The sequence below is a fragment of the Grammomys surdaster genome, unplaced genomic scaffold (genome assembly GCF_004785775.1).
Source record: "Grammomys surdaster isolate TR1022 unplaced genomic scaffold, NIH_TR_1.0 125888, whole genome shotgun sequence".
NCBI classification, from domain to species: Eukaryota; Metazoa; Chordata; class Mammalia; order Rodentia; family Muridae; genus Grammomys; species Grammomys surdaster.
This window is the reverse complement of record NW_021620713.1, coordinates 1,111,012-1,123,488: the sequence shown is the minus strand read 5'-3', so window position 1 is coordinate 1,123,488 and position 12,477 is coordinate 1,111,012. Positions and strand designations below refer to the sequence as shown.

The 12,477-nt window shown below is 37.7% G+C and overlaps 1 protein-coding gene across 1 annotated transcript in view; it reads right to left on the bottom strand.

Moving 5' to 3' along the window:
• Positions 1 to 11,823: 11,823 nt before the first annotated feature.
• The window catches only part of Kynu (kynureninase), a 127,718-nt gene continuing 127,064 nt past the window's right edge, over positions 11,824 to 12,477 (bottom strand). Inside the window, exon 14 of the mRNA XM_028752198.1 lies at positions 11,824 to 12,295. Coding sequence (XP_028608031.1) covers positions 12,173 to 12,295 — 123 coding nt within the window. The 3' untranslated portion in view covers positions 11,824 to 12,172. The remainder of the gene's footprint in view (positions 12,296 to 12,477) is intronic.

The window sequence follows — 12,477 nt, the reverse complement described above, 5'->3', positions numbered from 1 at the left end:
CCTATCTTTTACTCTGGCTATCAGCAAGATGACTGCTTTTAACTATTTCTTTTGTTTCTGTTATAATTCAGAGCCACATTGCTTCTTTGGTTTGTACTTTGAAACAGGGTGAATCTCACTGGGGAACTGTACTGGCTAAGTTTTATGTTAACTTGACACAAGTTAGAGTCTTCAGAGAGGGGGGAACCTCAATTTAGAAAACGCCTCTATAAGATCCAATAGTAGACGGGCCTATACAACAGTTTCTTAGTTAGTGATTGATGTGGGAGGGCCCAGTTCATTATGGATGATGCTAACCTTTGGCTGGTGGGTTCTATAGGAAAGCAGGCTGAACAAACCATGAGGAGCAAGCCACAAAACAGCATCCCCCCCATAACCTCTGCATCAGCTCTTGCCTCCAGTTTCCTGCCCTGCTTCAGTTCTTTCTCTGACTTTCTTTGATGATGAAACAGTTATATGGAAATGTAGGTCGAGTAAAGTCTTTTTTTCCCCCAAGTTGATTTGGTCATGGTGTTTCATCATAAGAGTAACCCTAACTAAGACTGTCACCCAGGGAGGCCAGAATTTGCAATCCCCTGCCTCTGTCTCTAAACGGCAGGTGTTACAGGTATATGTTATCACATTCAGGTTTCTTATTCTAAAAAATATTTTATTTAATAATAACAGATGTGTGTGATATGTTTGGATCAAATCTACCACCATTTCCTTCCTCCAATTACTCTATCTCAACACACACACACACCCCTGGATTTTCCTCCCTTCTCGAGCAGTCTCTAGTTTTATTTGATACCTGTTGACTTTCCTTAGTGCAGCCTGTATGTGCGTTGTGAAGTACTATCTATAAGAGCAATGTTAGTCTCTCAGGGCCATGAAGAAAACTGATTCCCTCACTTCTAGTAGCCCTCATAAGTGGGGCTTCATGTTGGCATTTTGTTTGCACTAATCTTGCGCAAGTCTTGTACGTGTAGTCCCCGCCACTATGTTTATGTACACAGATATACTGTCATGTCCGGTGAATACTGTTTTGTTGCAGATGCTAACTCCCTCAGGCTCTTCTAATCTTTCTATACTCTTTTCCATGAAATGAATAATAATGATCCCACTCCATATTTCTACTCACTTATTTTAGATTTGTTTTATTTGCATTTATTTTTTATTTATTTTGTTCTTATGTGTTTGAGTGGTTTACCTGCATGTATGTATGTGCATCAGATGCATGTCTGGTGCTATCAAGGGTCAGAAGAGTTCACTTTATGCCTGGAACTGGAGTTACACATGGCCATGAGCCACCACATGGATGCTAGGAATTGGTTCCAGGACCTCTGAAAGACCAACAAGTGCTTTTAATCACCAATCCAACTCCCTGGCCCCCACCCCACATTTCAAAATAATATAATTTATTGCTATTTTAGTATAATGATGTTTGCAATATCATTGTCTTTCTGGTCATGGAACCTACCTTCATTTATTATGGATTACCCTCCCCATGAAGTGCATACGTGAAATCATACATATGTACATGTTCTCCTGTATCATCTAAATACAATTCAACTGCAATTTTGATCACATCAGTATTCCTTATTCATAAGTTTATGGCAAAACTGACATATATAAATAAAAGACTAGAGATGTATCTAAAAATTCATTGATAACTTATCATTCTCAAACAGTAACTGGGCATAGTTTATACTCTATGGAGTACTCTTAATGTTTCCTTACCCTATCATCTATATTTTTATGTTTTAAAAATATATGATAATTAACCTCTGTCATGTTTTCTCATTATTACTGCTTATATTGATTTATTTTTATTTTCAAGATAGTTGTGACAGAACTTAAAATTCTTCTTAGAATAGCCAAATATTTCAGGCAATGAGTACCTCATGGATTTGCATTAGGTGGACAGGAGGTTGGCTAAGGGAATTGGGAAGTAACAGATATATAATGCACACCCAGAATCTTCTGGGCACTCATTTCCAGATGGACTGGTCCTTCTCTTTGGCTGGTGAACTGTTAGCATTGTATTTGTCTTCATGCCTGCCCTCCAAGGTTTAGTTTTGAAGTAGCTCACAGAGGTACAAAGCAGGACTGGAACTTTCTAAGATCTTTCTCATCAGTAAATGCCTTAGACACTTTCATAGTAACTCACAGCTTTGCTGATTGTAGGAATGTTTTCACAATTATTTTTGTGTGTTCATGTATGTGTATGCATACGTATGAGTCCCATGGCATATTTGTGGAAGTCAGCTCTTACTTTGCACTCTGTGGGTTCTAGAATTTGAACTCTGGTCCTCAGGCTGGGCAGCATGGGCCTTTTTCCACTGAGCCACCTCTTTGGCTCTCATCATAGAATATTAAACTGAAAATCTTTCTTATCATTGACCTTTTAAATTGACCATCTAATCAAAATGCTTTCATATTATTTTTTTTAGACATTTTCTCTACTCTGTATTCCAAAATTTCCTTGGTGTTTTTTTTTCTAATTTTTTTTCATATTGCATTCTTAATTTTCAAGCTCCCTCCATGTTTTCTCTGTGCATATTAATTTTAGATTCTTTATTTTTCTGTGCTTCCTCTTGATTATTTTCATTGAACTATTTTCAGTTTGTTCCTTGGATCTGGTCCTGCATTTTAAATATCACAACTGATGATCTGTTGATACTGTTAAGTCCATTTGTTTTTTAAAGCAGAACTCACTGGAATAAGTATTTATATAGAAATATATTTCAATTGAACCTGGTAGTTTTTCCTGAGAAAAGTATATTTTCACCTCCTGGGTGGAGAAGGGTGGGTGTCAACCTGAATATGCATTAATTCTCAAGATTCAAGTGGGAAACTGAGTGTAAACTTTCATCATTTAGAATGCAAAACTTTCCTTGAGTTCCCCCCCCCCCCTTTTTTCAGCCAAAACCCACATCTCTCTTGGGTGACACTGATGTCCCTGAACCCAGAAACTACCCAAGTTCCTTTTCTCTGGACAGCATCCTCCTGTCACTTCAAGTATTTTGACTGTACCAACTGGAGAAAGGGATCTGGGCCCTGTCTGCTAATTCCAGCTTTTCAACCATCTGTCTCCCATTGTGCCTGCAGTCTGGCCTTCCGAAATGACAGTCTACATTCAGAATAATTCAAACCTAAACTTGTCAATGGTTCTTTCTTTGACTTGAATCAGGTTTCCACCCTAGGCAATTTCGTTGTTTCACCATTCTTCAGTGCTGATTTCATCTTTCCCAGCTTTGAGTACTCGATCTCTACCCTCCCACTTAGTCCCCACAATTTGGAGAAAGGGTCTCTCTGTGTTTGTTTCCTGCTCTTAATTACTTCATATGATTGTCCATGAATTAGATGACCAATATGTCACTTTCCTTGGTGATGCAGATCATTATTATCCCCAAATTCTTCTCTAAGTGATTATAAATTACCAACTTCACCAGAGAAATTGCTTTAAAGTATTAGATTTCCTTTTGCCTTACTTCAGTTTTACTTCAATAGAGATGAGTTTATGTGTTGACTACGTAGTGACACAGATTCCACATATTAGAGTACATAGACATGCCTGCATAAATCACACTGAACATGTCAGATTTGGCTGTACAGACAGTCATTCAAAGGTCACATTTCTTAACTTTTAAGTAGCTTTGCTTCAATCATTCTAAGTATTGTTGAGACAAAGAAATGTAAGAAAGATAACAAATAGAGTTTATAAAACTATACACAATACATTTATGTGAAAGAAGTTAATATGGTCTTCAAAATAGCCAACGCACGGTTATAAAGTTGCAATATTATTTAGCATTCAGTGAAAAACGAGACATTTGGAGTGATTTACCAGTTTCAAGCAGTCTGGATCTGTTGTTGTTACCTAAAAAAAGACTGTCTGTAATTCTTTCTCTGTGTGTGTGTTCTTTTTATTCCCTCTTAATTGCCATTTTTCCCCAGACCAGCTGTAGCATCTATGTCCTGACTTTGATCCAACTACTTACTTTAACCCACAGAAAATGTGTCCAGAGACAGAGGCGTCACTACAATGCCTCCACCCCTGACAAGCTGGCTTTTTAACATGATGGAATGTAGGGATATCAGCATGGAGAGAGAACATTAAGACCTCTTCATAATAAATATTGGCACAAAAATACATTTCTTTGCACCTAAAATTATTCATAAATATGATACTGAAATTTCACTTGAGGTCAAGGAAGGAGTGAAATGTCAAGTTATTTGCTTTTCTTCTCAGAGTCTTATATTAAAACTATCTCATTTTAAAAACTATGTAAGGTTAAGATTTTAATATAATTGTAACTATGTGTGCATTGAAGTTGGAAAATGCTTGTGAACACAGGTTTCTATAGAGTCCAGATGCATTGAATTCCCTAGAGCTGGATATACAGGCAGATATAAGCCCTCTGACACGTGTGCTGGAACCTGAACTCAGGTACCCCAAAAGTAAACCCCTCTCTTAACTGCTGAGCTGCCTCTTCAGCCCTCGTTTTACATAACATAACTGAATTATCTCAACTTTCCTTGCAGGTGAGTCTCTAAAGGAGGGGCAATATTTCACTAGGCAGTACATTAGACGCTTGTGACTGTAGAAACTTTGCCTTCTAACTGAAGCACAGTAGAATTAAACTTGTATATTTGAAAAATTGGAAGTTATCTAAGGTTGGTTTTCTAAATGTTGATTTTTAAAATTGTCTGTAGACTCGGGTCTGGACCAGATTTAATCTAAGGTGTTGATATCGGCTGTGCTTTTGATACCACACCTTCACTCATTAAGGCAGAGTAATGTGTCCTGCAGACAGTCACATCCACACTTTGTTCTTTAGGATCAAAGAGGACTGGACCTCCTCATTATGAAACAAGGATGTTTTTTGACTTTGTAATGCCACTTAGGAGTAATTAGAGAAAATTTAGCCACAGTCATTGTCAAGAATCTTGTAACTACCAATCTTTGTTCCCCTTGATCACCTTGGTTACAAGGTGATGCTATTTACAGTCATGGCTGAGTCATTAATCCTTTTGCTCCTAACCCTCACTGTAGAGACTTTACTTGTTCTACTGCCTACTTAGCATTGTAAAACAGAGAATAAATTCTGTTAAACTGTCAGTGCTAAGGAAACAATATAGCTTCATAATTCTGACCATTCGGATGATTCCACAATTTGACTCATGCCCATAGAAGCACTAGGGACAGTGACAGAACTCCAGATCACAGTAGGCTTCAGATCTTAGCACTACTGACGCCATGATGGAAGTACTATCAGGCTTTGAACAAAGACCTAATCCATTAAAGTTCATAGCTCTGTGAAATCCCTAAGTGTCTTTGCTGTTTGGCTTCTTTGATTGTGCTTCTGGTTAACTGTTCTTGCTAACTGAGGAGTGTCAACCACAGTGTATGTGTTTCAGGTTTGAAATCTCACCCTGAGACATGCTGGTGAGTGGTCTGAAATCCCAAACACCCTGTGTAACTGATAACTAGCTAATACAGAGATTTTATTAGTATGACTATGTGTCTGAGTAGCCTTCTCTGATGGATACCTCACAACAATGGAGAATGTCTAAGACTAGCCAAGGTAAATGGACCAGTAAGAACCACTGCATATTATTAGCAAGTGAAAGGGATATGTAAGGTAAGAGTGAGAAACTGAACCTCCTGATAATTTCTATGGAGTCTACTGGAGAGAGTTATTTAGTTTTCTTATCCGTATACTTTAGTAAACTTGAAAAGAAGACGTCAACATGTTGTGTGTGACTCTGGAAAATTGGCAGAAGCAAATTAGATGAAAATGATTTAATCAATTCTACTTCTCCCATGGGGACTTCCTGAATCTCCCACTGCTGTCTTCCCATCAGTTTCCCTCTGCCACGAGTCTCAGCAAGTCTTCTGCTCCTGCCTTTCTTAGCAATTTTCCTTCAGTACCCTAATGGCCCACATAGCACTCCCCTGTGACGCTCCAGTTGCCTCAGAAGACCCTGTAAGGGTCAAGTTTCTATTGATCCTTCTATCTTTTGACAAAACAAACAAACAAACAAACAAACAAACAAACAAACAAACACTGGTTCTGTCTCTTCTTGACTATATAGCTACTGCTCCAGGGTTGATAACAACTCTCCTTGGCCTTCTCACTCAGAATTTCCCAAGGTCACTGCTGGCATCCTCCTTTGAACTTCTAGCCACTGCAGGAAACCTTAGGAATCTTATCACTACTGCTCCTTATGGTCCTAGCTCCCAACCTCCTATTACTTCTTCAGCTACTGCACTAGGCCAGTAGGATTATATACAAGCAACATGTAGGGTAAAATCTGTCAAAGATATGTATAACTTAACTGCAGACACTCAAAACCAACTGTAAAACCACAAGCAGTAGAATTATCAGGACCATAAGTCTCCCATATACCTGGCATCAGTAGCATTTCTTAGCTATGGAGTAGATTCCGTAACTCCTTTCTTATAACCTTGACTCTAATGCCAGAACCATGTGTTCAAAACTGATAATTTCTGCTGCTTGCTGCAGCTGGAACACACCCCCATCCCTCCACCCCCCGTTCAGTTACATCTTCACCAGCTTTATGTTTTTTAGGTTTTTCTTCACTGCCTAAGTTTGGCTGTCCTGAAACTTGATACATAGACCAGGCTGGCCTTAAAATCAGACATCTACCTGGCTCTACTGAGTACTGGAATTAAAGCTGTTTGTCGTCACACCTGGCTCTTAGCTTTTCTTTGATTCTTTTTACTTTTCTTTGATTCCCTTTCTCTTTCTTTTGATTCCTTTTCACAAGTTGAAGCTCAGCTGGGTGAGGTCTTAGGCTGAAATCGACATTCCTTTTAATTCCATTTCTTAATGTGTTTATCTCCTTGAACATAGAACTTAGCTCCATTTCTCTTTTTGATGCCCTCTTTTCTCTTCTATCTATCTATTTTGTGTGTTTACTTGGTTCTTTTGAGGTTTCATTCCCAACACAATTAATCCAAAACTCTTCACTGTAGCCTCAGGCAAATTTTTTGGACAAGGATAAAAAGTAGTCAAATTCTTAGTCAAAATATCACAAGAACATTCTCTAAGTCATATACTAACATTTCTATTCTCTGAAGCCTCTCAATCCAGACTCCCACAGTTCAAATCACCCTCAGCAGCACTGTCTTTTGGGTTTCTTCTAAGATGTTTGATTAAGCCTCACTTAAAGAGCTCAGCTGCTTTTCTAAACCAAAATCTCATAAACCACATAACTCCAAACAAAAGCATAGTCAGGCCCATCACAGCAGTAATCCCACTCCTGGTACCAATTTCTGTCTTAGTTGGGATTTTATTGCTGTGAAGAGATCATCACCAAAGAAATGCTTATAAAATAAAACATTTAATTAGGTGAAGCTGGCTTTCAGTTTCAGAGGTTCAGTCTGTTATCATCATGGTAGGAAAGTATGGCAGTGATGCTGGAGGAGTTAACAGTTCTGCATCTTGATCTGAAGTCAGCAGAATACTGCATGCCACACTGGGCATAGTTTGAAGATAGGAGACCTTAAAGCCTACTCCCACAATGAAAATGCCATACCTACCCCAATAAGGCCACAGGAAGAGAACAAAGGGAAAAGGGCCGATTTTAAACACTGTCTAGCACATACCAATTTTAAACTTCATTTAGCACATGCATTAAAATCAGTAGAGGATGAAAGGTGTAGCAATGCATTCACCTGAGGCAATGAGTCTGTGAAGCCAATGGGACTTGCCTGACCTGCAGAGTGGGACTCTATTGCAAGAATCCAAGTACTGAGTGTAGCTCAGAGGTGAAGGACTTGTCTAGAGGTGACAAGGTCCTAGGTTTGAACTCCAGCACCAGAGTCAGGGAAGCTAGAGTAAATATGCAAATGAAATGATAAAACACATTAAACATACATGTACACACAGACTATATTAATCCCTTGTCTCATTGCTCTCACCAGATACTGGACAAGAAACAATTCAAGGCATGAAGGATGTAGAGAGTAACTACTGCCAGAAAAATCCTCCCTCAAAGCCCCATGTCCCAGGGGTCTTACATCTGTCAGCTAAATCCTATACACAAAAGGTTCTTTAACCTTCCAAAACCTGGAAACCATGTATTTAAACCATTTAGCCTTTGGGTGATAAAATGATAAAATACACTTTAATCCAAAATAGAGAAACAAGAAGAGAAATAAATCTCCCAAATTAGGAACGGAGTAGATGATGACTCCCTGCATGAGAGACTCCACTGCTAAGTGAGATTTAAAGAGTTGGGTTTTAAATAAAAATTCAAAATGTACCTATCAATTGACCATCTGTGCAGTGTCAACTGTCAATGAACATTTAAAAAAGATATCATATGATATAGCTGTATATTAGAGGCCTTCGGGACTGTGCTGAACTCTGACTGTGCACTGTCCTAATATAGAAAATAAAACTTTTCAGAAAACATTAAAGAAGTCATAAATAAATGGAAGTAAATGTTATGTTCTCGAGTAAGAAGGATCAATGCTGAAATGAGTTAATTCTTCTAAAACTGAACTAAAATTTAATTGCCACTCAATTGAAATCCCAGCAGGAGATTTTATAGAGCACAATACATTTATTCTAAATTTATTTGGATATATTCTAAATTTATAAGTAAAATTAAAGAGACCCATGATACCCTAGGCAATCTTTAAAAAAAAGAAGATGAGAGATTTCAATGAGCAGATGTCAGGTCCTACTATGTTGTTGTCATTAAGGCTGTTTAGAATTGATGAAAGAAAATAGAAATCAGCCAGAAGGAGATACAAAAGGTAACATATAGCCCTTCTCTTTCTCTTTCCACAAATTTTACACACACACACACACACACACACACACACACACACACACACACAATGGAATTATAAAACAGAAAAAATTATAGTTTATATAATACTCTCCATGAGAAAGGTACAGTAAAAAGTACCATTTGAAAATGCCTAGAAAAATATTCTCAGATGTATTAAAACTTAAAGTTGATTTATAAACTGTTTCTAAATGTTTGCAAAATATTACCAGAATATAATACTATATGGCAGTGATTATCAAAATAAATAGATGAATCCCAAAAAAACCCGAAAAACAAACAAACAAAAAACAAAAATTCAATCAATCAAACAAACAAAAAAAAACTCAAAATGTAGATGAAAAGCAGTTGCTAGATTCAGTACTACTACATTTAAATATGGCTATTATATGGTAAGATTAACTTGTTTTGATGGATACAAATGAATGTAAAACTCTTAAAAACAGAAAAACTATTTACAAAAATGATTTCAGGAGAGGGCAAAGGGAACGTATTGTAATACCCCATTTCACTGTGGGTTGTGAGCTGATGGTAAATTTCTACCATAGTTTCTGCTTACAGTTGGATAAAATGTTAGTATGATTGCCACAAGATAGTTTTAATGTGATCTTATAAGGTGTTCTTAAGCACCTTAGTCAACCGTGTAGGTTATGAAATGAAGGATGTCTTAGCACAGAGTAGATTTATTTTACCCCAAGGGACAAAAGGCAAACAATAAGAGACAAAGACCAGGGATATAGGATGAGGAAGAAAGGAAAAGGAAGAAGAGGGAGGAGGGGAAAGGGATATTTGTCCAGAAGGGACAAAGAACTTCCTCTGAATAGAGAGGAGACAGACATGGTCCATAGGTAAATGGAGGTTTATAAAGGAAAAGAGGAAACCCCTGTTAGGATGCGTTGGTTTGTTTGGTGGTTAGCCTCAAGGGGAGGAAGTGGCTGAATAAGGGAATAGAACTTGATGGCTAGCTTTTTGACTGTAATATAACAGTTTAGCAAGACAAAGGGGATGGGGGAAAGGCAAGGCTTTCTAGATAGAGCCCTTCAGGTTAAGTCCTTCAATTTATAGTGTCATCTACATACCCTCTATGCTAGTTCGTTTTAGCCTTCAACTTAGGAAGCCCAGACTTATCTGAGCTTCATTTGGGATATTACTTCTAGCAGATTGGCCTGTGTGCATGTCTATTGGCATTAACTTGATTGCTAATTGGTATAGCAGTCCCAGGCATTGTGAGTCACCTCATCCCTGGGTAAATGGCCCTGGAATCTCTGTAAGAGAGGTAGTTGAACAGAAGCCTGTGAGCAAGCTAGTAAGCTGCTTAAAACTCCTGTCCTGTTGGAGCTCCTGCCCTGACTTCCTTCAACAATGGACTATATCCTTTAAGATGAAATAAACCACTTCCTCCCTAAGTCATTTTTGGTCATGGCATTTGTCTTGGATAAGGTTTCTATTACTATGATAAAACACCACGACCAAAAGCAACTTGGAAAGGAAATGGTTTGTTTCCCGTTATAGGCTGTGATCTATCATCTAAAGAAGTCAAGACAGAAAGCTGAAGGCAGAGACTGAAACAGAAGCCATGTGAGGAATAATGTTTACTAGCTGTTTCTTCATAACTTTCTCAGACTGCCAAACCTACCTATCAAGAAGTAGCATCAGTCCAAGTGAGCTGGGCCCTCCCACATCAATCATTAATTTAGAACATATACCACAATCTTGTGCACAGGCCAGTCTGGTGGGGGCATTTTCTCAGTTGAGGTTTCTTCTTTCCAAATGAGTCTAACTTGTGTCAAGATGAAGGAACACTAGCCAGCAGAATGTTTAGCCCAGCAAAAGAGAGCCAGCTATGGCATCATCAAGAGATCCTACCAGTTATAATTAAGCATTTATTTTATTTTTTCCATGATGAATGGTTCCAGGGCAATATGTTCCTTCAAAATGGAAACCATGTTCTTTTTGTTGACCAATGAGACCCAAAAAACAGTCTTACATAGGAATCTGTCTAAGGATGACATTCCAGGTCTTGATAGCCACTCCATTAATGAAGGTAAAATAATGCAGTGGAATGCTTTGCTACATTAACAAAGATATATGTGCAACATTTGGAACTGAACTGCCAGATAAAGAAGAGTGTTGTGTGTATTGTTACTATTGTCACAGTTTTATATCTTATTATTTATTTCATCAAAAGTATTTGACTATGTTTCATTCAAGTTTATCAAATCATTATAATCTGCTCTCTATACATGGAAATTTAGAATACTTTGCCAATAAATGTATACTACTAGCGACATCAAAAGGCAATGACTGGGGGATGGCTTGATTGCTGGACAAACATAAGGACCGTGTTCAGATCTTAGTACACATGCAAAAATCTATGTGCAGCAGTGTATATCTATAACCCAGCACTCACTGGAGTGCAGATACAGAGAAACTCTGAAGACTCACTGGCCAGCCACACTAGATGAAGGAGTGAGTTCCAGGTTTGGGGAGAAAGCCTGTATCAAAATATAAGGTGAAAGGCTGGAGAGATCTTTCAAAGGATAAGAGCATTGGCTACTTTTCCAAAGAACTTGGGTTCGATTCCTAGCACCCACACAGTGGCTCTGTAATTCCAGTCTCAGATGATCTTCTAGCTTCTGTAGACATGACATGTACATGATGCACAGACATACATGCAGGCAAAACATCCATACACATAAAAATAAATAAATAATTTAAACTGATTTAGGAATATGTCCAGTGTTGACCTCCAGCTTCATATGAGCATGTAGGGTCAAGTAGTCTCACCGTTTAAGCATAGGCACTTACATCATGGGTATACACAGACGCACAAACACACAGACACACAAACACACAGACACACACACTAAGGATAGAGACAAGGGGGGAGATTGTAACAGCTTAAGAAGTCTGTTTTCTTTTCCTAGAATTAGATAAAACATCATAATTTCAAACATATTTCAGATGAGTCAACTACAAGTGTTAAAAATAAAACTCTTTTCTACATCAAAATTAAAATAATACTTCCAATATTTATAGAGAAGTCCACATACATTATAACATTGTCAGCTCAGTCACAAATTAAACAGAAAACATTTCAGTGACCATGGAATGTGACAGCTGATCAAGACAGTGATCTATAGGTTGGAGTCATGTAAAGTGTGACTTCCTGGTCCACAAGACACCGAAATCCCCAGTGACACAGATATTAAAACACATACCAAGTTTTATATAAGTTTATATAATTATTATCATTTTTATGGAAAAAATTTCTGGAGGCTTTTTAATAACTAAAATTCAATAGAAGTGAAAACTCCAGCAGCTTTCAGTGAGATTACTTGAGTTATTCTAGAAAACATGGCTAGTTTCTTTCTGTAGAGTCAAGTATGGAAGTGAGCAGTCTGATGAACTTATAAACATCATGGAAAGAATTATAGAGAGGAACAGGGGCCACACGGATACCATCTGGTTCACGCTTGTCACACTGGAGAGAGAAAAAAATAAAAATAAAAATGAATAAAGCAACAATCTTAGCAATGTCTACACATAGAAATTCTACTTTCCCATTAAAATTCCATATAGATCATGACTTCCCTCAAACTTAATATGTGAGCAACTTTTTTATTTTTGTTAGTAAAGCTCTCTGTTAACATAAACTTAGTAATG